The sequence below is a fragment of the Lonchura striata genome, chromosome 37 (genome assembly GCF_050655825.1).
Source record: "Lonchura striata isolate lonStrDom1 chromosome 37, ASM5065582v1, whole genome shotgun sequence".
In the NCBI taxonomy this organism is placed as follows: Eukaryota; Metazoa; Chordata; class Aves; order Passeriformes; family Estrildidae; genus Lonchura; species Lonchura striata.
Window position 1 is genome coordinate 14,391,502 of NC_140739.1, and position 24,010 is coordinate 14,415,511.

Sequence of the window (24,010 nt, forward strand, 5' to 3'; positions counted from 1 at the left end):
GAATTTGGGGCTGGGGGTGGGAGGTTTTGGGGGAAAAAAGGGGAAATTTGGGGGGAAAAAGGGAAATTTGGGGGGAAAAAGGAGAATTTGGGGAGAAAAGAGGGGAATTAGGGGGGAAAAAAGCGGAATTTGGGGCTGGGGGTTTGGGAAAAAAGGGGAATTTGGGGAGAAAAAAGGGGAATTTGGGGGGAAAAAGGGGAATTAGGGGGGGAAAAAGGGGAATTAGGGGCTGGGGGGTTGAGAAAAAGGGAATTGGGGTGAAAAAAGGGGAATTGGGGGAAAAAAGGGGAATTGGGGGGAAAAAGGGGAATTTGGGGGAAAAAGGGGGAATTGGGGGGAAAAAAGGGAATTGGGGGGGGGGAAAGGGGAATTAGGGGGGAAAAAAAGGGGAATTAGGGGGGTGAAAGGCGAATTTGAGGGGAAAAAAGCGGAATTTGGGGCTGGGGGGCGGAAAGAGGAATTTGGGGCTGGGGGTGGGTGGTTTTGGGGGAAAAAAGGGGAAATTTGTGGGGAAAAAAAGGGGAAATTTGGGGGGGAAAAAGGAGAATTTGGGGAGAAAAGAGGGGAATTAGGGGGGAAAAAAGCGGAATTTGGGGCTGGGGGTTTAGGAAAAAGGGAATTTGGGGCGCAAAAAGCGGAATTAGGGGGGAAAAAAGCGGAATTTGGGGCTGGGGGTTTGGGAAAAAAGGGGAATTTGGGTGGGAAAAAGGGGAATTAGGGGGGTAAAAAGGGGAATTTGGGGAGGAAAAAGGAGAATTTGGGGCGAAAAAAGTGGAATTTGGGGCTGGGAGGGCACGAGGTTTTGGGGGGGGAAAGGGAATTTGAAGGGAAAAAAGGGAATTTTGAGCGAAAAAAGCGGAATTTGGGGCTGGGGGGCGGAAAGGGGAATTTGGGGCTGGGGGTGAGAGGTTTGGGGGAAAAAAAGGGGGAAATTTGGGGGGAAAAAGGAGAATTTGGGGGAAAAAAGGAATTTGGGGCTGGGGGTCATGAGGTTTTGAGGCAAAAAAAGGGAAATTTGGTGGGAAAAAACGCGATTTTGGAGGGAAAAAAGGGGAATTTGGGGCTGGGGGGCGGGAGGTTTTGGGGGGAAAAAGGGGAATTTGGGGTGAAAAAAGGGGAATTTGGGGCTGGGGGCGCAGGAGGTTTTGGGGGGTGGAATTTGGGGATATTTGGGGGGATATTGGGGAGATTTTGGGGGATTTTGGGGCGATTTGGGGACATTTTGGGGGGGATTTGGGGTGGGAGGGTCGCCGGATTTTGGGGGGAATTTGGGGAGGTTTGGGTGGGGGGGGGGTCACGATTTGGGGAACACAAACACACACCCAAAATTCACCCAAATTCACCCAAAATACAGCCAAATATCCAAAATAAACAGAAATAAACCCAAAATAAACATAAACACACCCACAATAAACACAAATACACACCCAAAATAAAAACCCAAAATTCACCCAAATACCCCAAAAACCCAAAATACACCCAAATTCCCAAAATAAACCCAAGATACACCCAAATAAACCCAAAATAAACACAAATACTCACCCAAATACCCAAAATATACACAAATACACCCAAAATTCACCCAAATACCCAAAATAGACCCAAATAAACCCAAAATTCACCCAAATACCCAAAATAAAGGCAAAACCACCCAAAATTCACCCAAATACCCAAAATACACACCCTTAATACACACAAATACACCCAAAATAAAAACCCAAAATTCACCCAAATACCCAAAATAATCCCAAAATACACCCAACTAAACCCAAAATTCACCCAAATACCCAAAATACACCCCAAAATTCTCCCAAATACACCCAAATAAACACAAAATAAACACAAAATAAACACAAATAACCCCAAAATTCACCCAAATACCCAAAATACACCAAAATACACACATATAAACCCAAAATACACCCAAATACCCCAAATAAACACGAATAAACCCAAATTTCACCCAAAATACACCCAAATACCCAAAATAATCCCGAAATACACCCAAATACACCCAAAATTCACCCAAATTCACCCAAACTTCACCCAAATTCACCCAAATTCACCCAAACACACCCAAAATTCACCCAAATTCACCCAAATTCACCCAAACACACCCAAAATTCACCCAAACACACCCAAATTCACCCAAACACACCCAAACTTCACCCAAATTCACCCAAAATTCACCCAAATTCACCCAAATTCACCCAAACACACCCAAAATTCACCCAAAATTCACCCAAAATTCACCCAAAATTCACCCAAACACACCCAAATTCACCCAAAATTCACCCAAATTCACCCAAAATTCACCCAAATACACCCAAAATTTACTCCCAGGCAGAGCAGAAATCAAGATCCATTCCCTAATTGATTTAATAAAACTTTTATTTAAATTTAAAAGCTAATATACATCTAATGAATATGTAAAATAGGTAATTCTAATATACTTAACGCTTATTAACGAAACACAATGTTTCTAATATATCTACGTTAATTACAGATATTGTTTATATCTATTATTTACTTATACAATTTCTATATCTAATTTTAAAACATATAAAATTTTGTTTAACTATATAAATTCTATATAAATTCTATATCTAATACAATTAATTATCATTTTTGTTAATTAGAAGAGGCTCGGAAAAATCTGGGGCTGGGCTCGGATCCAGGAATTTCGGGCTCCTCTCCAGGGATCCTTCTCGCTGGCCTGCAAAAATTCAGAATAATTCAGAATATTTCCAAATAATTCAGAATATTTCAGAATATTTCAGATATTTCAGAATATTTCAGATATTGCAAAATATTTCCGAATAATTCAGATATTTCAAAATAATTTAGAATATTTCAGGTATTTCAAAATATTTCAGATATTTCAGAGTATTTTGGAATATTTCAGAATATTTCAGAATAATTTAGAGTATTTCAGAATATTTCAGATATTTCAACATATTTCCGAATATTTCCAAATAATTCAGGATATTTCCAAATATTTCCGAATATTTCCGAATATTTCCAAATATTTCCAAAAATTTCCAAATATTTCCAAATATTTCCGCATATTTCCGAAAATTTCCAAATATTTCCGAATATTTCCGAATATTTCTGAATATTTCCGAAAATTTCCAAATATTTCCGAATATTTCCGAAAATTTCCAAATATTTCCGAATATTTCTGAATATTTCCGAATATTTCCGAATAATTCCGAATATTTCCGAATATTTCCGAATATTTCCGAAAATTTCCGAATATTTCCGAATATTTCCGAATAATTCCAAATATTTCCGAATATTTCCGAATAATTCCAAATATTTCCGAATATTTCCGAATATTTCCGAATATTTCCGAATATTTCCGAAAATTTCCGAATATTTCCAAATATTTCCAAATATTTCCGAAAATTTCCAAATATTTCCGAATATTTCCAAATATTTCCGAATATTTCCAAATATTTCCGAATATTTCCGAATATTTCCAAATATTTCCGAATATTTCCAAATATTTCTGATAATTTCCAAATATTTCCGAATATTTCCAAATATTTCCAAATATTTCTGAACAATTCCGAATATTTCCGAATAATTCTGAATATTTCCGAAAATTTCCAAATATTTCCGAATATTTCCAAATATTTCCGAAAATTTCCAAATATTTCCGAATAATTCGGAATATTTCCGAATATTTCTGAATATTTCCAAATATTTCCAAATATTTCCGAATATTTCTGAACAATTCTGAATATTTCCTAATAATTCCAAATATTTCCGAATAATTCGGAACATTTCCAAATATTTCCGAATATTTCCGAATAATTCCGAATATTTCCGAATATTTCCAAATATTTCCGAATAATTCCAAATATTTCCGAGTATTTCTGAATATTTCTGAAAATTTCCAAACATTTCCGAATATTTCCAAATATTTCTGAAAATTTCCAAATATTTCCGAATATTTCCGAATATTTCCGAATATTTCCGAATAATTCTGAATATTTCCGAATATTTCCGAATAATTCTGAATATTTCCGAATATTTCCGAATATTTCCGAATATTTCCGAATATTTCCAAGTATTTCCGTATATATCTGAATATTTCCGAATAATTCTGAATAATTCCGAATAATTCTGAATATTTCTGAATATTTCCGAAAATTTCCAAATATTTCCGAATAATTCTGAATATTTCCGAATATTTCCGAATATTTCTGAATAATTCTGAATATTTCCGAATATTTCCGAATATTTCCGAATATTTCCAAATAATTCCGAATATTTCCGAATAATTCTGAATATTTCCAAATATTTCCGAATATTTCAGAATATTTCTGAATATTTCCAAATATTTCTGATAATTTCCAAATATTTCCAAATATTTCCGAATATTTCCAAATATTTCAGAATATTTCAGAATATTTCCGAATATTTCCGAATATTTCCAAATATTTCCGAAAATTTCCAAATAATTCCGAATATTTCCGAACAATTCCAAATATTTCCGAATATTTCCAAATATTTCCGAATATTTCCGAATAATTCCAAATATTTCCGAATATTTCCAAATATTTCCAAATATTTCTGAATATTTCCAAATATTTCCAAATATTTCCAAATAATTCCGAATATTTCCGAATATTTCTGAATATTTCCGAAAATTTCCAAATATTTCCAAATATTTCCAAATATTTCCAAATATTTCCAAATATTTCTGAATATTTCCGAACAATTCCAAATATTTCCGAAAATTTCCGAAAATTTCCGAATATTTCCAAATATTTCCAAATATTTCTGAATATTTCCGAAAATTTCCAAATATTTCCGAATAATTCTGAATATTTCCGAATATTTCTGAATAATTCTGAATATTTCCTAATAATTCCAAATATTTCCGAATATTTCCAAATATTTCCAAATATTTCCAAATAATTCCGAATATTTCCAAATATTTCCGAATATTTCCGAAAATTTCCAAATATTTCCGAGTAATTCTGAATATTTCCGAATATTTCCGAAAATTTCCAAATATTTCCGAATATTTCTGAATATTTCCGAAAATTTCCAAATATTTCCGAATAATTCTGAATATTTCCAAAAATTTCCAAATATTTCCAAATAATTCCGAATATTTCCGAATAATTCTGAATATTTCAGAATATTTCCGAATATTTCCGAATATTTTCGAATATTTCTGAACAATTCCGAATATTTCTGAATAGTTCTGAATATTTCCGAATATTTCCAAATATTTCCAAATATTTCCGAAAATTTCCAAATATTTCCAAATAATTCCGAATATTTCCGAATATTTCCGAATAATTCTGAATATTTCAGAATATTTCAGAATATTTCCGAATATTTCCGAATATTTCCAAATATTTCCGAATATTTCCGAATATTTCCGAATATTTCCAAATATTTCCAAATATTTCCGAATATTTCCGAATATTTCCGAATATTTCCAAATATTTCCAAATATTTCCGAATATTTCCAAATATTTCCGAATATTTCCAAATATTTCTGAATATTTCCAAATATTTCTGATAATTTCCAAACATTTCCAAATATTTTCGAATATTTCTGAATATTTCCAAATATTTCTGATAATTTCCAAATATTTCCGAATATTTCCAAATATTTCCCAATATTTCCGAATATTTCCAAATATTTCCGAATATTTCCAAATATTTCAGAATATTTCCGAATATTTCCGAATATTTCCAAATATTTCCGAACAATTCCGAATATTTCCGAATATTTCCGAAAATTTCCAAATATTTCCAAATATTTCCGAATAATTCCGAATAATTCCGAATATTTCCGGACCCCCAAACCCACCTGGGGGCAAAGTCCCAGCAGCTCCTGCAGGGCTGGATCGGCTCTGGCCTCGCCTCCTTTTTTGACCATTTTGGCCCGTTTTGGCCCCGTTTTGGCCCGTTTTGGCCCCGTTTTGGCCCCGTTTTCAGCAGCCTGGGGGAGAAGCAGAAGGAAATCCAACAAAATTTAGGGAATTCTTAAAATATGAATGGAGCTGGACTGGAAAAATGCAAATTTAGCCAATACGGCCAAAGCGACGTTCTCAATTTAATTCAGATTATACACATTTAAATCTAGTTTAAAAATTGTAAACTATAAAGAAACTTTCTGTTTTTATTGCCTAAAAGATGGCAGTTTATATAAGTTCAACATAGTTAAAAAATTGTAAACTATAAATAAAATTTCTGTGTTTATTGCCTAAAAGATGGCAGTTTGTATAATTTCAACATAGTTAAAAAATTGTAAACTATAAATAAAATTTCTGTGTTTATTGCCTAAAAGATGGCAGTTTGTAAAATTTCAACATAGTTTAAAAATTGTAAACTATAAATAAAATTTTTTGTGTTTATTGCCTAAAAGATGGCAGTTTGTAGAATTTCAACATAGTTAAAAAATTGTAAACTATAAATAAACTTTTTGTGTTTATTGCCTAAAAGATGGCAGTTTGTATAATTTCAACATAGTTAAAAAATTGTAAACTATAAATAAACTTATTGTGTTTATTGCCTAAAAGATGGCAGTTTGTAGAATTTCAACATAGTTAAAAAATTGTAAACTATAAATAAAATTTCTGTGTTTATTGCCTAAAAGATGGCAGTTTATATAATTTCATTATAGTTAAAAAATTGTAAACTATAAATAAAATTTTTTGTGTTTATTGCCTAAAAGATGACAGTTTGTATAATTTCAACATAGTTAAAAAATTGTAAACTATAAATAAAATTTTTTGTGTTTATTGCCTAAAAGATGGCAGTTTATATAAGTTCAACATAGTTTACAAATTGTAAACTCTAAATAAATGTTCTTGTTTATTCTTTAAAAGTTGGTAATTTGTTTATAAATTGTAAACTACAAACAATAAATGTTCTGTTTATTGTCTAAAAAAAGGCAGTTTTTATATAACTTCAATGTAGTTTACAAATTGTAAACTATAAACAATAAATGTTTATTGTCTAAAAAAAGGCAGTTTATACAGACTTCAATATAATTTACAAGTTTGAAACTATAAAAAATATTCTCCATTTATCGTCTAAAGTTTACAAATTGTAAACTATAAACAATAAATATTTAATGTGTAAAAGATGGCAGTTTATTTACACTTCAATATAGTTTATTTACAAATTGTAAACTATAAAGAATAAATTTTATCTGTTTATTGTCTAAAAGATGGTAGTTTATATATGTTTAAATATAATTTACAAGTTGGAAACTATAAAAAATAAATGTTCTCCGTTTGTTGTCTAAAGTTTACAAATTGTAAACTATAAACAATAAATGTTTATTCTTTAAAAAAGGCAGTTTATTTACAGTTCAATATAGTTAAGAAGTTGGAAACTATAAAAAATAAATGTTCTCCGTTTATTGTCTAAAGTTTACAAATTGTAAACTATAAACAATAAATGTTCTCTGTTTATTGTCTAAAGGATGGTAGTTTATATACATTTTAATATAGTTTACAAATTTTAAACTATAAACAATAAATTTGCTCTGGTTTTTGTCTCAAAGATTGAAGTTAATATAAATTTCTGTATAGTTTACAAATTGTAAACTATAAATAATAAATGTTCTCTGTTTATTGTCTAAAGGATGGTAGTTTATATACATTTTAATATAGTTTACAAATTTTAAACTATAAACAATAAATTTGCTCTGGTTTTTGTCTCAAAGATTGAAGTTAATATAAATTTCTGTATAGTTTACAAATTGTAAACTATAAATAATAAATGTTCTCTGTTTATTGTCTAAAGGATGGTAGTTTATATACATTTTAATATAGTTTACAAATTTTAAACTATAAACAATAAATTTGCTCTGGTTTTTGTCTCAAAGATTGAAGTTAATATAAATTTCTGTATAGTTTACAAATTGTAAACTATAAACAATAAATGTTTATTGTCTAAGAGATGGCAATTTATAAGCACTACAATATAGTTTATTTACAAATTGTAAACTATAAACAATAAATATTCTGTTTATTGCCTAAAAAAAGGCAGTTTATATAACTTCAAAATAGTTTAGAAGTTGGAAACTATAAAAAATAAATGTTCTCTGTTTGTTGTCTAAAGTTTACAAATTGTAAACTATAAACAATAAATTTTCTCCGTTTATTGTCTAAAAAAAGGCAGTTTATATACATTTCTATATAGTTTACAAATCGTAACTTGTAACTGACTTTTTAAAAACCCAGAGCATCCTTTACCCACCTCATGATTCTCTGGATTTTGGGAATTCGCGTCCCCGGGCGCTCAGCAGCACAAAAAAATTCCCAATTTTTGGTGATTTTTTAGATATTTCAAATCCCAATTTTTGGTGGTTTTTTAGATATTTCAAATCCCAATTTTTGCTGATTTTTTAGAAGTTTAACTGGTCTGATCCACCAGGGAACGGATGGAGGGATCCCTCATTCCTGTTATTTTTTAAAACCCAGAGCATCCTTTGCCCACCTCATGATTCTCTGGGATTTTCGGAATTCGCGTCCCCGGGTGCTCAGCAGCACAACAAAAATCCCAATTTTTGGTGATTTTTTAGATATTTCAAATCCCAATTTTTGGTGATTTTTTAGAAGTTTAACTGGTCTGATCCACCAGGGAACAGATGGAGGGATCTAATTTTTAAAACCCAGAAAATCCTTTGCCCACCTCATGATTCTCTGGATTTTGGGAATTTGTGTCCCGGGCGCTCAGCAGCCAAGCCAGCGGAGGGAAAATCCCTATTTTTGGTAATTTTTTTAGATATTTCAAATCCCAATTTTTGCTGATTTTATAGATATTTCAGGATCAAACCAGTCTGATCCACCAGGGAACGGATGGAGGGATCCCTCATTCCTGTTATTTTTTAAAACCCAGAGCATCCTTTGCCCACCTCATGATTCTCTGGGATTTTCGGAATTCGCGTCCCCGGGCGCTCAGCAGCACAGCAAAAATCCCAATTTTTGGTGATTTTTTAGATATTTCAAATCCCAATTTTTGGTGGTTTTTTAGAAGTTTAAGTGGTCTGATCCACCAGGAAACGGATGGAGGGATCCTTCTCTCCTAATTTTTTAAAACCCAGAGCATCCTTTACCCACCTCATGATTCTCTGGATTTTGGGAATTTGTGTCCCTGGGCACTCAGCAGCCAAGCCAGCGGAGGGAAAATCCCAATTTTTGGTGATTTTTTTAGATATTTCAAATCCCAATTTTTGGTGATTTTTTAGATATTTCAGGATCAAACCAGTCTGATCCACCAGGGAACGGATGGAGGGATCCCTCATTCCTGTTGTTTTTTAAAACCCAGAGCATCCTTTGCCCACCTCATGATTCTTTGGGATTTTTGGGATTCACGTCCCCAGGTGCTCAGCAGCACAGCAAAAATCCCAATTTTTGGTGATTTTTTAGATATTTCAAATCCCAATTTTTGGTGGTTTTTTAGAAGTTTAAGTGGTCTGATCCACCAGGAAACGGATGGAGGGATCCTTCTCTCCTAATTTTTAAAAACCCAGAGCATCCTTTGCCCACCTCATGATTCTCTGGATTTCGGGAATTCGTGTCCCCGGGCGCTCAGCATCACAACAAAAATCCCAATTTTTGGTGATTTTTTAGATATTTCAAATCCCAAATTTGGTGGTTTTTTAGAAGTTTAAGTGGTCTGATCCACCAGGAAACGGATGGAGGGATCCTTCTCTCCTAATTTTTTAAAACCCAGAGCATCCTTTGCCCACCTCATAATTCTCTGGATTTTGGGAATTCGTGTCCCTGGGCGCTCAGCAGCCAAGTGAGTGCAGGGAAAATCCCTATTTTTGGTGATTTTTTAGATATTTCAAATCCCAATTTTTGCTGATTTTATAGATATTTCAGGATCAAACTGGTCTGATCCACCAGGGAACAGATGGAGGGATCTAATTTTTTAAAACCCAGCGCATCCTTTGCCCACCTCATGATTCTTTGGGATTTTCGGAATTCGCGTCCCCGGGCGCTCAGCAGCACAACAAAAATCCCAATTTTTGGTGATTTTTTAGAAGTTTAACTGGTCTGATCCACCAGGGAACAGATGGAGGGATCCTTCTCTCCTAATTTTTAAAAACCCAGAGCATCCTTTGCCCACCTCATGATTCTTTGGGATTTTCGGAATTCGCGTCCCCGGGCGCTCAGCAGCACCAGCAGCAGAGCGAGCGCAGGGAAAATCCCGATTTTTGGCGATCCTTCAGGGATGTCAGGATCAAGCCGGTCTGATCCGCCAGGGAACGGATGGAGGGGTTCCTCTCTCTTGCTTTCATCGTTTGGAGTCCTGCAGCAGCGAGAACATCTGGGTGAGGCCCCGCGCGCCCGTGGAGAACCCTCGGGTGTCCCGACAGCACCACTCACCCCCGAGGACGGCGGTCACGGCGTCCTCGTTCTGCTCCATCAGGCGCCGCGCGGCCAACCCTGGGCACAGAGCTCCGTCACCCCCTGCCCGAGCCCCTCGGCAGCCCGGGGGTGCCGCTGGGCAAGGTGGGCACCAAAACCAACCTCAGGGTTGCCCCGAGGTGGGTACGTGGGGATGGGGACTCACCAATGAACCTGAGAGCTGCTTCTCGTATGGGGGCCTGAGGGTTCAGGAGGTAAGGTTTGGTGTCCTGCAGGAACTGCTCGGCTCTGCCGCTGTCCTTGGCCAGCTGGAGGGGACAAAGGTGAGAGGGTTTCTCAGAGGCCACCAGCTGGTCCTTGGCCAGTTGGAGAGCACAAGCTGTGAACCTTCTCAGAGGCCACCAGCTGGTCCTTGGCCACCAGCTGGTCCTTGGCCAGCTCAAGAGGAGAAAGGTGAGAACCTTTCTCAGAGCCACCAGCTGGTCCTTGGCCAGCTCAAGAGGAGAAAGGTGTGAACCTTTCCCAGAGGACACCAGCTGGTCCTTGGCCAGCTGGAGAGGACAAAGGTGGGGCAATTCTCAGAAGCCACCAGCTGGTCCTTGGCCAGCTGGAGACACCACAGAGGTGTGAACCTTTCTCAGAGCCACCAGCTGGTCCTTGGCCACCAGCTGGTCCTTGGCCAGCTCAAGAGGAGAAAGGTGTGAACCTTTCTCAGAGGCCACCAGCTGGTCCTTGGCCAGCTGGAGATCACAAAGGTGTGGGCATTTCTCAGAAGCCTTGGCCAGCTGGAGACACCACAGAGGTGTGAACCTTTCTCAGAAGCCACCAGTTGGTCCTTGGCCAGCTCAAGAGACCACAAAAGTGTGGGCATTTTCTCAGAAGCCACCAGTTGGTCCTTGGCCAGCTGGAGAGCACAAAGCTGTGGACATTTCTCAGAGCCACCAGCTGGTCCTTGGCCAGCTGGAGAGCACAAAGCTGTGAACCTTCTCAGAGGCCACCAGCTGGTCCTTGGCCACCAGTTGGTCCTTGGCCAGCTCAAGAGGAGAAAGGTGAGAACCTTTCTCAGAGCCACCAGCTGGTCCTTGGTCAGCTGGAGATCACAAAGGTGAGAGGGTTTCTCAGAGGCCACCAGCTGGTCCTTGGTCAGCTGGAGATCACAAAGGTGAGAGGGTTTCTCAGAGGCCACCAGCTGGTCCTTGGCCAGTTGGAGATCACAAAGGTGTGGGCATTTCTCAGAGGCCACCAGTTGGTCCTTGGCCAGCTCAAGAGGAGAAAGGTGTGAACCTTTCCCAGAGGCCACCAGCTGGTCCTTGGCCAGTTGGAGAGGACAAAGGTGAGAGGGTTTCTCAGAGGCCACCAGCTGGTCCTTGGCCAGTTGGAGATCACAAGCTGTGAACCTTCTCAGAGGCCACCAGCTGGTCCTTGGCCAGCTGGAGACACCACAGAGGTGTGAACCTTTCTCAGAGCCACCAGCTGGTCCTTGGCCACCAGCTGGTCCTTGGCCAGCTGGAGAGGACAAAGCTGTGAACCTTCTGAGAGGCCACCAGCTGGTCCTTGGCCACCAGCTGGTCCTTGACCAGCTGGAGAGGACAAAGCTGTGAACCTTCTGAGAGGCCACCAGCTGGTCCTTGGCCACCAGTTGGTCCTTGGCCAGCTCAAGAGGAGAAAGGTGTGAACCTTTCCCAGAGGCCACCACCTGGTCCTTGGCCAGTTGGAGAGGACAAAGGTGAGAGGGTTTCTCAGAGGCCACCAGCTGGTTCTTGGCCAGCTGGAGACACCACAGAGCTGTGAACCTTTCTCAGAGCCACCAGCTAGTCCTTGGCCAGCTGGAGACACCACAGAGCTGTGAACCTCTCTCAGAAGCCACCATCTGGCCAGAGTAGCCCACCCTGCCGTCACCCCCGTGGCTCAGAACCCTCCCTTCACGCAGCTTGGAGGAACCTCCTGCTCTTGAGACCTGACCAAGGGTGCAGCTCCAGGCTTTGGACCATGAGGAGGTCCAGCTGAGGAGCTCACAACCCTCACCCAACCCATCCTCACCAAGCACTCGCCCATCATCCACGTCTGCTCCCTGTTCGCCAGCTGCTTCAGCTCCTCCCAGCCGAGGAGCTCTGCCACAGCCAGGACGGCGTTTTTGGAAGCCTGCGGGACAGAAGATGTGAGGTGGCACCAGGACCTCAAGGTGGTGGAAGGGGCACCAGGACCTCAAGGTGGTGGAAGGAGCACCAGGACCTCAAGGAGGTGGAAGGAGCCACAATCTGTGGGTCAGTGCTCGGTACCTTGGCCACGCTGGGCACCTGGTCGCTCATGTGAAGAACGAGCTGGACCAGGGCCTCCCATGAGTTTCTCCTCATGGCTCTCCTGTCCCTCCACGCCGTTTTGCCCAGGAGCTCTCCGAAGAGGGAGATGGAGCGCTCCCGCACGCAGGGTTCCTTCTGGTGGGGAGGAGGAAGGAGGAGAGTCACACACAGCAGCTCCCTGCCCGCGGCCAGGAGGGGCTGAGCTGGGGCTTCTCAGCCTTTTTGTGCCCTCACGTTTCCTTCCCTTTTCTCATCTTTCCTTCCCTTTTCCTTCTCACATTTCCCTCCCTTTTCCTTCTCATCTTTCCTTCCCTTTTCTCGTCTTTCCTTCCCTTTTCCTTCTTACATTTCCTTCCCTTTTCTCATCTTTCCTTCCCTTTACCTTCTCATCTTTCCTTCTCTTTTCCTTCCCTTTTCCTTCTCACATTTCCCACCCTTTTCCTTCTCACATTTCCTTCCCTTTTCTCGTCTTTCCTTCCCTTTTCCTTCTCACATTTCCCACCCTTTTCCTTCTCACATTTCCTTCCCTTTTCTCATCTTTCCTTCCCTTTACCTTCTCACGTTTCCTTCCCTTTTCCTTCTCACGTTTCCCTCCCTTTTCCTTCTCATCTTTCCTTCCCTTTTCTCATCTTTCCTTCCCTTTTCCTTCTCACATTTCCCACCCTTTTCCTTCTCATCTTTCCTTCCCTTTTCCTTCCCTTTTCCTTCTCACGTTTCCCTCCCTTTTCCTTCTTATCTTTCCTTCCCTTTTCTCGTCTTTCCTTCCCTTTTCCTTCTCACATTTCCCATCCTTTTCCTTCTCACATTTCCTTCCCTTTTCTCATCTTTCCTTCCCTTTTCCTTCTCTTTTCCTTCCCTTTTCCTTCTCACGTTTCCCACCCTTTTCCTTCTCATGTTTCCAACCCTTTTCCTTCTCACATTTCCTTCCCTTTTCCTATCTTTCCCTCCCTTTTCCTTCTCACTTTTCCCACCCTTTTCTTATCTTTCCTTCCCTTTTCCTTCTCATCTTTCCCTCCCTTTTCCTTCTCAAATTTCCTTCCCTTTTCCTTCTCATGTTTACTTCCCTTTTCTTATCTTTCCCACCCTTTTCCTTCACATGTTTCCCACCCTTTTCTCCCCTCACATTTCCAGCCCTCTTCCCCCTCGTTTCCCACTCTTTTCTCCCCTTACATTTCTCACCATTTTCTCCCCTCATGTTTCTCGCCATTTTCTCCTCTCGTGTTTCCCACCCTTTTCTCCCCTTGTGTTTCCCATCCTATTTCACTTCATGTTTCCTTCCCTTTTTCCCCTCACCTTTTAAGCCCTTTTCCCCCTCACCTTTCCCTCCCTTTTCTCCCCTCACATTTTGGACCATTTCCCCCTTCACCTTTCTTTCCCTTTTCTCCTCTCATCTTTCCCTCCCTTTTCTCCCCTCACGTTTCCCATCCTATTTCACTTCATGTTTCCTTCCCTTTTCCCCTCACGTTTCCCTCCCTTTTCTCCCCTCACATTTTGGACCATTTTTCCTCTCACATTTCCCACCATTTTCTCCCCTCACCTTTCTTTCCCTTTTACCCCCCTCATCTTTCCCTCCATTTTCCCCCCTCACATTTTGGGCCATTTTCCCCCCTCACCTTTCCCTCCTTTTTCTCCCCTCACATTTCCCACCTTTTTTTCCCCTCAAGTTTCTTGCCCTTTTCTCCCCTCACCTTTCCCTCTCTTTTCTCCCCTCACCTTTCCCTCCCTTTTCTCCCCTCACATTTTGGACCATTTTCCCTCTCACCTTTCTTTCCCTTTTCTCCTCTCACCTTTCCCTCCCTTTTCTCCCCTCACATTTCCCATCCTATTTCACTTCATGTTTCCTTCCCTTTTCCCCTCACGTTTCCCACCATTTTCTCCCCTCATGTTTCCCTCCCTTTCCTCTTCCCACATTTCTCACCATTTCCCCCCTCACCTTTCCCTCCTTTTCTCCCCTCATGTTTTGGACCATTTTTCCCCCTTCATGTTTCTCTCCCTTCCCTCCCCTCACATTTCTCAACCTTTTCCTCCCCTCACATTTCCCACCTTTTTTTCCCCTCATGTTTCTCACCATTTTCTCTCCTCACATTTCCCTCCTTTTCTCCCCTCACATTTTGGACCATTTTCCCTCTCACCTTTCCCACCATTTCCCCCTCACCTTTCCCTTCCTTTCCCCCCCCTCACCTTTCCCTCCCTTTTCCTCTTCTCACATTTTTCACCATTTCCCCCCCTCACCTTTCCTTCCCTTTTCTCTCCTCACATTTTGGACCATTTTCCCTCTCACATTTCTCACCATTTACTCCCCTCACCTTTCCCTTCCTTTCCCCCCCCACCTTTCCCTCCCTTTTCATCTTCTCACATTTCTCACCATTTTCCCCCCTCATGTTTCCCTCCTTTTCTCCCCTCACATTTTGGACCATTTTCCTCTCACCTTTCCCTCCATTTTCCCCCTCACCTTTCCCACCATTTCCCCCTCACCTTTCCCTTCTTTTCCCCCCTCACATTTTGGACCATTTTCCCTCTCACATTTCTCACCATTTTCTCCCCTCACCTTTCCCTCCCTTTTCCTCTTCTCACATTTTGGACCATTTTCCCCCTCACCTTTCCACCATTTCCTCCTCACCTTTCCCTTCCTTTTCCCCCCCTCACCTTTCCCTCCCTTTTCCTCTTCTCACATTTTTCACCATTTTCCCCCCTCACCTTTCCTTCCCTTTTCTCTCCTCACATTTTGGCCCATTTCCCCCTCACCTTTCCCTCCCTTTTCCTCTTCTCACATTTTGGACCATTTCCCCCTCACCTTTCCCTCCTTTTCTCCCCTCACATTTTGGACCATTTTCCCTCTCACATTTCTCACCATTTTCCCCCTCACCTTTCCCACCATTTCCCCCTCACCTTTCCCTCCCTTTTCCTCTTCTCACATTTTGAGCCATTTTCTCCCCTCACCTTTCCCTCCCTTTTCCTCTTCTCACATTTTGGACCATTTTCCCCCCTCACCTTTCCATCCCTTTTCTCCCCTCACATTTTGGACCATTTTCCCTCTCACATTTCTCACCATTTTCTCCCCTCACCTTTCCCTTCCTTTTCCCCCCCTCACCTTTCCCTCCCTTTTCCTCTTCTCACATTTTGAGCCATTTTCTCCCCTCACCTTTCCCTCCCTTTTCCTCTTCTCACATTTTGGACCATTTCCCCCTCACCTTTCCCTCCTTTTCTCCCCTCACATTTTGGACCATTTTCCCCTCTCACATTTCTCACCATTTTCCCCCTCACCTTTTCCACCATTTCCCCCTCACTTTTCCCTCCCTTTTCCTCTTCTCACATTTTGAGCCATTTTCTCCCCTCACCTTTCCCTCCCTTTTCCTCTTCTCACATTTTTCACCATTTTCCCCCCTCACCTTCCCCTCCTGTTCTCCCCTCACATTTTGGACCATTTTCCCTCTCACATTTCCCACCATTTTCTCCCCTCACATTTCCCTCCCTTTTTCTCTTCTCACCTTCCCCTCCTGTTGTCCCCTCACATTTTGGCCCATTTTGGTGCCACCTTACCGAATCAAACAGCCACCAGAGCCTCTGCACCACCTTCACCGCCACGCTGCTGGCCTCCTTCTTCTTCAGCTGCCCCAGCACGTTGTGGAAAGCGTCCAGGGCCATCACGGACACGTCCCAGGAAAGATACCCCAGGAATTTCACCATCTCGGGCAGGAGGCCCTTCATTTTTTTTGCCTGTTGAAAACGCAAAGATGAAAGATCAAACTCTACGATTCTAATAAAGATTTGTAGGGAATGTGTTTATTCACGGCGCTGGACGCACGTGGGGACTCATCACCCTTCAATGGACGCACGCACCCCTGAAAACTCCCAATCCTTTTTTATTTTATTTTTTTTTAATTAATTTATTTTAATTTCTATATTCATGTCTATATTATTATATTATATTTTAATTTCTATATTCATTCTATATTATACTAATTTCTATATTCATGTCGGGGTCATTGGCAAGACCCCAACAGTGTGAAAATCATTTTTTCCTAGTCCAGCCGCTGGAAGAAGAGGTCTGGAATGTGTGAAGCCGAGTTTTTAAAGTTATTTTTCCTTATCTATAATAGTTTCTGACATGCTGAGGTCCAGCTAGAACAAAACCCATGGCAGCCTCCCTCCTGCCCCAGGTGGCTCCCACATTAAATACCCAAAATTAAGTGTACCATGTTTATAATTCCCATACCAATACCTAAAATCTACGTTGGACAAATTGTGCCTATCCTAAACCAATAGAAAATTGTCACCATCACACCGAGACATGGAGGACAAGAAGAAGGAAGATGAAGCTAGGGCACACCCAGACTCCTCCATCTTGTACCCCTCAATTTCATTCTAAAAAATCCCAAAATTCTACTTTTTCCACCCTGTGTCAATTTCTTTTTTACATCATTCAAACCCCTTTTGCATGTAATTCCTCAGATAAGGTCGGCAGCCTCTCCCGTGGGCTAAAATTGAATCCGTGGGTGTTTTATTCTGTCTCACTGTGTACAAAATTCTCCATTCTGTGAGAATTTCCGGGCCTGGTCAGCTCCCAAAACAGCTGCCAGGCCACATCATGGCAGGCAGGGTGTTGGGAGCAGAGTGAAAATTTAACAGAGTAAAAAATCCATTTGGATTTAGGTGAAATGTGCCACTTGGAGCGTGCTAAATCTGCTGTTTAGTCTGGTAACTGCAGCACGAGCAAAACTACCCCAGCTAAGGAGAAAAAAATGCAAATTTCCACAGTAAAAAGATAAGAAAGTCTCCTCGGACCTTGAAACAGAGTGGGAAAAGGACCCACGAGTTGTTTCTGTACTTTCTGACAAAAACTGAGTACAAGTGTAACTAACTATGAGTGAAATCAGCAGAATGAATATGCATGAATTTATTATGAAATTCTATGCATACGGAAATTAGTAAGGGCAATAATATAATAAAAAAGGATGGGGAGTTTTCGGAGGTGTGCACGTCCATTGAAGGGCGATGAGTCCTCACCCAGCACTGTGAATAAACACAATCCCTACAAATCTTTATCAGAATGGTAAAATTGTAATTTTTCTCCACGTTTCATCCCCAAACCACCTCCTTCTGAAGCCTCAGAATCCCCGTGCCACATTCCCCCCGCTCACCGTCTCGGCGTTCTCCGAGAGCGTCTCCAGAGCCCTGAGCACCAGAGGGATCATTTCCATCTTCGGATTGCTGAGAAGGCTCAGATTTTGGTAGAGTGGACACACTTTGCTCGCCAGCACGTCGTCGAAGGTCAGCATCTGGGAGGAAAGAGCAGAGAGCTGGCAGGGCTCCCCTGGCGCAGCGGAGGGCAGAAGAATGTGAATTTTTTTTGGACTCACAGATAAGAAAGAGAGACAATTCTTCTGCTGCTGAGTGAAGACGTTGCTACGGCAGTCCAGGATGTGGACCTCCAGCTCCTTCAGGACCTTCTCCAGCGTCTGGCGCACGGAGAACATCACCTTCCACAGGTGGATTTGTTGGCTGCAAGGCAGGGCGATGTCAGCAGGGCTGTGGAAGGGGTTGGGGTGGGGAAGGGGGTGGGATGGAGACCCCGCTCCGGTGGGAATCCAGGGAGTCCCTCTGGGACCCTGGAAGAGGGTCAGGAACCCCCCTGGACAGAGCCCCGGGAGACACTGGGGTTGGAATCTGTGGTGTTGATGATTCCGAGATGGGAAAAAGTCTCTGTCAGCCCTGTTGCCGAAGAAGAAGTCATAATTCGTCTGTGCTGATTATTTTTGTTTATTTATAACGTGTTCTGCTGCCCTGCTGCAGCTCTGTCCTGCAGGGCAGCGTGTGGGGCTCTGCCCTCAGTGGGATGTTACAAATATTATATATTAAAAATTATGTGTGCTATATTTACAGTAATGTGTCAATGTAACATCCCTCAGTGGGAAGTTATAAACATTATATATTAAAAATTATGTGTGCTATATTTACAATAACGTGACAATGTAACATCCCTCAGTGGGATGTTACAACCATTATATATTAAAAATTACATGTGCTACATTTACAATAATGTTTCAATGTAACATCCCTCAGTGGGAAGTTACAACCATTATATATTAAAAATTACGTGTGCTATATTTACAATAACATGCCAATGTAACATCCCTCAGTGGGATGTTACAACCATTATATATTAAAAATTACGTGTGCTATATTTACAATAATGTGTCAATGTAACATCCCTCAGTGGGATGTTACAAACATTAAATACTAGAAATATAGCACAGGTAGTTTGTGGTGTATAATATTTGTAACATTATATACCATAAACTGGGGGCTGGGTTTAGGTTGGGACCCACTGTTCAAAGTAGGTGATAGATTTTGGCACGTTATTGTAAATATAGCACACGTAATTTTTAATATATAATGTTTGTAACATCCCACTGAGGGGTGTTACATTGTCACGTTATTGTAAATATAGCACACGTAATTTTTAATATATAATGGTTGTAACATCCCACTGAGGGGTGTTACATTGACACATAATTGTAAATATAGTACATATAATTTTTAATATATAATGTTTGTAACATCCCACTGAGGGGTGTTACATTGACACATTATGGTAAATATAGCACACGTAATTTTTAATATATAATGTTTGTAACATCCCACTGAGGGGTGTTACAATGACACGTTATTGTAAATATAGCACGTATAATTTTAAATATATACTGTTTATAACTTCCCACTGAGGGATGTTACATTGATACATTATTGTAAATATAGCACATATAATTTTTAATATATAATGTTTGTAACATCCCTCTGAGGGATGTTACATTGGCATGTTATTGTAAATATAGCACACATAATTTTTAATACATAATATTTGTAACATCCCACTGAGGGCAGAGCCCCACACGCTGCCCTGCAGGACGGACCTGCAGCAGGGCAGCAGAACACATTATAAATAAACAAAAATAATCAGCACAGATGAATTATGACTTCTTTGGCAACAGGGCTGACAGAGACTTTTTCCCATCTCAGAATCATCAACACCACAAATTCCGACACGCTCGTTTTTGGGTTTTTTGGGCAGCCAGAGAGTCTCGGGGTGGCTCTCCCCAGAAGGAATCTCCAGGTGGGCAGTACCTGAAATTCGGCGTGGCCTCCAGCGCCGCGGCGACGGCTTGCTCAGGGTTCATATTCACCAGGTGGAGAAGGAGGGAGTGGAAGCTGAAGGCGGTCATCGCGTTGCCGTCGTCATAAAAACTGAAGATGTGCCTCACCACCTTTGGCACCTGCGAGTGATAGAAAAAGGGTTTTAAAATCGTGGGGATTAAGGGTCAAAAGGAAAAATAAGCTTAGTAGGCCCTGGAAAAATAAACTAAGCACGTGGAGAACTCGTACTTGCTCGAACTGCACCGTGTAGCTGGTACGTGGTAATTGATATAATTGTTAGATGTGATGGTTGTTTAGTAATTAAATATAATTACTGTTAAATCATAAGAATAATCATGAGGAACTATGGTCAGTGACCTAAGAAAGATCACGAGAAACTCATGTCAATGTATACAATAGAACAACGTAAGTTTAATAATTAATATGTGAGTTGTGTAAGGATAGAATATAAAATACGTTCGGCTCGAAAGCCGTGTCGGAGTCAGATTTGGGGCTGTATCCCTGATTCCCAGAGATGATATGATATGATTATCCCAGATAATCATAGAAACACACATAATCACGGGATATGATTATCCCAGATAATCACAAGGAACACGGGTCAGGGTGGTGCAGCCACGTCTGGGGCTGCCCTGCCCATCAATCCTCAGTCAGGATTTAAAGAATGTGGTTAAACCATCTCAAAGCACCGCCAAAGAACAAAATTAATGTAAAATAAGCCACCACGCCAGGTGCAGATGGAGGAAAAAGGAAGGGGTTAATTATGAACAGAGGTTTGGAATCAGCACCGTGAAAAAAATGACACAAAATGTGGGAAAAGCACAGAGAAAACAACAGCAAGGTGAGGCAGATGGGGGTGAGATGCTCTGTGCCTCGGGGTGATTCAGGATTTGGGGTGGACGGAGGCAGGAGCCTGGCAGGGTTGAAGGACCAAAGCCACTTACATCCGTCAGCCACACCTCAGGGGATTCCATGACCTCCTCCAGGAACTCCATCGGGGGTTCATTGTTCTGGAAGGTGGCGTGTCCCAAGATCTCCAGGGCCGCAAGGACCACTTCCGTCCTCTCCGCCGGCCGGAGGTATCGCCCCAAAGCCTGCGGCAGGAAGGAACGGATTAAAGGCAGTGCCAGAAACCGTCATTTTCCCCTCACATTTCCCACCCTTTTCCTCTCACATTTCCTGTTCTTTTGTCCCTTTATTTTTCCCATCCTTTTCCCCTCTCACATTTCCCATCCTTTTCTCCCCTCACATTTCCCATCCTTTATCTCTCCTCACATTTCCCACCCTTTTCCCCACTCATGTTTCCCTCTCTTTTCCCCTCATGTTTTCCATCCTTTCCCCCCTCACATTTCCCATCCTTTCCCCCCTCACATTTCCTGCTCTTTCTCCCCTCACATTTTCCGTCCTATTGTCCCTTTATTTTTCCCATCATTTTCCCCCTCACATTTCCCGCTTTTTTCCCCCTCACATTTCCTCCTCTTTTTTCCCCTCACATTTTCCCATCCTTTTCCCCCTCAAATTTTCCATCCTTTTCCCCCTCACATTTTCCATCCCTTTCCTCCTCACATTTCCCGCTCTTTTCCCCCCTCACATTTCCCATCCTTTTCCCCACTTATGTTTCCCTCCCTTTTCCCCTCACGTTTTCCATCCTTTTTCCCCCCTCACATTTCCCATCCTTTTCCCTGTCACATTTCCTCTTTTCTCCCTCACATTTTCCCATCCTTTTCCCCCTCAAATTTTCCATCCTTTTCCCCCTCACATTTCCCATCCCTTTCCCCCTCACATTTCCCGCTCTTTTCCCCCCTCACATTTCCCATCCTTTTCCCCACTTATGTTTCCCTCCCTTTTCCCCTCACGTTTTCCATCCTTTTTCCCCCCTCACATTTCCCATCCTTTTCCCTGTCACATTTCCTCCTCTTTTCTCCCCTCACATTTCCCATTTTTCCCCCTCACATTTCCCATTCTTTTCCCCCTCACATTTCCCATTTTTCCCCCTCACATTTCCTCCTCTTTTCTCCCCTCACATTTCCCATTTTTTCCCCTCACATTTCCCATCCTTTTCCCCCTCACATTTCCCATTCTTTCCCCCTCACATTTCCCATCCTTTTCTCCCCTCACATTTCCCATTCTTTTCCCCCCCTCAAATTTTCCATCCTTTTCTCTCCTCACATTTCCTGCTTTTTTCCCCCTCACATTTCCCACTCTTTTTCCCCCTCACATTTCCTCCTTTTTTCCCCCTCACATTTCCCACTCTTTTTCCCCCTCACATTTCCTCTTTTTTCCCCCTCACATTTCCTTCTCTTTTTTTCCCCCTCACATTCTCCCATTCTTTTCTCCCCTCACATTTCCCATTCTTTTCCCCCCTCACATTTCCCTCCCTTTTCTCCCCTCACATTTCCCATTTTTTCCCTCTCCCATTTCCAGCTCCTTTCCCCCCTCCCATTCCCCTTCCCTCCTCCCACTTCCCTCCCGCCATTTCCAGCAGGGAAATCTCCGTGCCTGAACTTTCCACGCGTTGGGAGCGTTCACCCAGGAGATGATCTCGGCTTCCCAACGTTCCGGGGGCTGGATGTCACCTTCTTCCATCGCATCACCTACAAAAACAGAGGTGACAACCGCGCTGGGGACGTGGTGGCACCCGCACCAAGAACGAGAACCAGGAGAGGAAGAAAATTCAGATTTATGTGCACACGGCGGGGTTTTTCCTCCTACATTTCTGCGTGAAGAGGAAGGTCATCAGGCAGGAGAGAATGTCCACCACCATGGTGATTCTGTTTTCAGGCCGGTACAACCTGAAGAACAGATATCCCAGCAGCTTCCCCAGGACCGGGATCTGGAGATGTCCCCTGGAGGAGCCGTCGTCCTCATCTTCATCGCTCTAGGCGGCGCGGGAGGAAGAGGAGAAGGGTTGAGGTGAAGGATGGAGGAGCTTTGGGAATGGTGATGGGCTGGATGGAGGGTGGCTTTACCTGCTCGCTGGTAAATTTGGCCAGAAGATGGCACAGCCCACGAATCCTGCCCACGACCCTCTCCTGTGTGGGCAGGAAGTCGGAGAGCAGGTAGGGCAGGAGAGACTGGGAGGAGAAAAGGTGCAGGTGAGACCCAGAATCAGCAGCAGCGTCATGGAGGCTTCTCCAGAGGTGCCTCCAGGCTTGGCCCTCAGGCAAAGCCCGCGGGGAGCGTCCTCCTCGAGCAGGAGGAAGAGAAGAACGGACACGACGCCCAGGCTCCTTTCCCTCGGTTTGAGGAACAACTGGAGGTGTTCCTCAGCTCGCGAGGTGTGAGGAGCATCTGGAGGTGTTCCTCAGATCACAAGGTGGGAGGAACATCTGGAGATGTTCCTCAGCTCACAGGGTGTGAGGAACATCTAGAGATGTTCCTCAGCTCGCAAGGCGGGAGGAACACCTGGAGATGTTCCTCAGCTCGCAAGGCGGGAGGAACACCTGGAGGTGTTCCTCAGCTCGCAAGGCAGGAAGAACATCTGGAGATGTTCCTCAGCTCGCAAGGCGGGAGGAACACCTGGAGGTGTTCCTCAGCTCGCAAGGCGGGAGGAACACCTGGAGGTGTTCCTCAGCTCGCGAGATGTGAGGAGCATCTGGAGATATTTCTCAGCTTACAAGGTAACACCTGGAGATGTTCCTCAGCTCACAAGGCGGGAGGAACCTGGATATGTTCCTCAGCTCACAGGGTATGAGGAACATCTGAAGGTGTTCCTCAGCTCGCGAGGTGTGAGGAGCATCTGGAGATGTTCCTCAGCTCACAAGGTGTGAGGAACACCCGGAGATGTTCCTCAGCTCACAGGGTGTGAGGAACATCTAGAGATGTTCCTCAGCTCGCAAGGCAGGAAGAACATCTGGAGATGTTCCTCAGCTCACAGGGTGTGAGGAACATCTAGAGATGTTCCTCAGCTCACAAGGTGTGAGGAGCATCTGGAGATGTTCCTCAGCTCACAAGGTGTGAGGAACACCCGGAGATGTTCCTCAGCTCACAAGGTAACACCTGGAGTTGTTCTTGAGCTCACAAGGTGTGAGGAACCTGGAGATGTTCCTCAGCTCACAGGGTATGAGGAACATCTGGAGATGTTCCTCAGCTCACAAGGTAACACCTGGAGGTGTTCCTGAGCTCACACGGTGTGAGGAACACCCGGAGATGTTCCTCAGCTCACAAGGTGTGAGGAACACCTGGAGATCTTCC

At 42.4% G+C, this 24,010-nt stretch overlaps 1 protein-coding gene across 2 annotated transcripts in view; it reads right to left on the reverse strand.

Annotated features, from left to right (window-relative positions):
• Positions 1-2,373: 2,373 nt before the first annotated feature.
• LOC110483345 (uncharacterized) overlaps positions 2,374-24,010 on the reverse strand; it is a 35,683-nt gene continuing 14,046 nt past the window's right edge. For both annotated transcript variants that reach the window (XM_077789860.2, XM_085565800.1), the window contains exons 8-22: positions 22,786-22,890; positions 22,529-22,694; positions 22,316-22,410; positions 20,761-20,910; positions 19,787-19,935; positions 18,022-18,163; positions 17,803-17,940; positions 16,202-16,378; positions 12,641-12,796; positions 12,402-12,503; positions 10,567-10,669; positions 10,380-10,439; positions 10,120-10,302; positions 5,840-5,971; positions 2,374-2,716 (exon numbers count right to left, since the gene is read on the reverse strand). In XM_077789860.2, the coding sequence (XP_077645986.1) occupies positions 10,163-10,302; positions 10,380-10,439; positions 10,567-10,669; positions 12,402-12,503; positions 12,641-12,796; positions 16,202-16,378; positions 17,803-17,940; positions 18,022-18,163; positions 19,787-19,935; positions 20,761-20,910; positions 22,316-22,410; positions 22,529-22,694; positions 22,786-22,890 (1,683 nt within the window). In that variant the 3' untranslated portion in view covers positions 2,374-2,716; positions 5,840-5,971; positions 10,120-10,162. The remainder of the gene's footprint in view (positions 2,717-5,839; positions 5,972-10,119; positions 10,303-10,379; positions 10,440-10,566; positions 10,670-12,401; positions 12,504-12,640; positions 12,797-16,201; positions 16,379-17,802; positions 17,941-18,021; positions 18,164-19,786; positions 19,936-20,760; positions 20,911-22,315; positions 22,411-22,528; positions 22,695-22,785; positions 22,891-24,010) is intronic.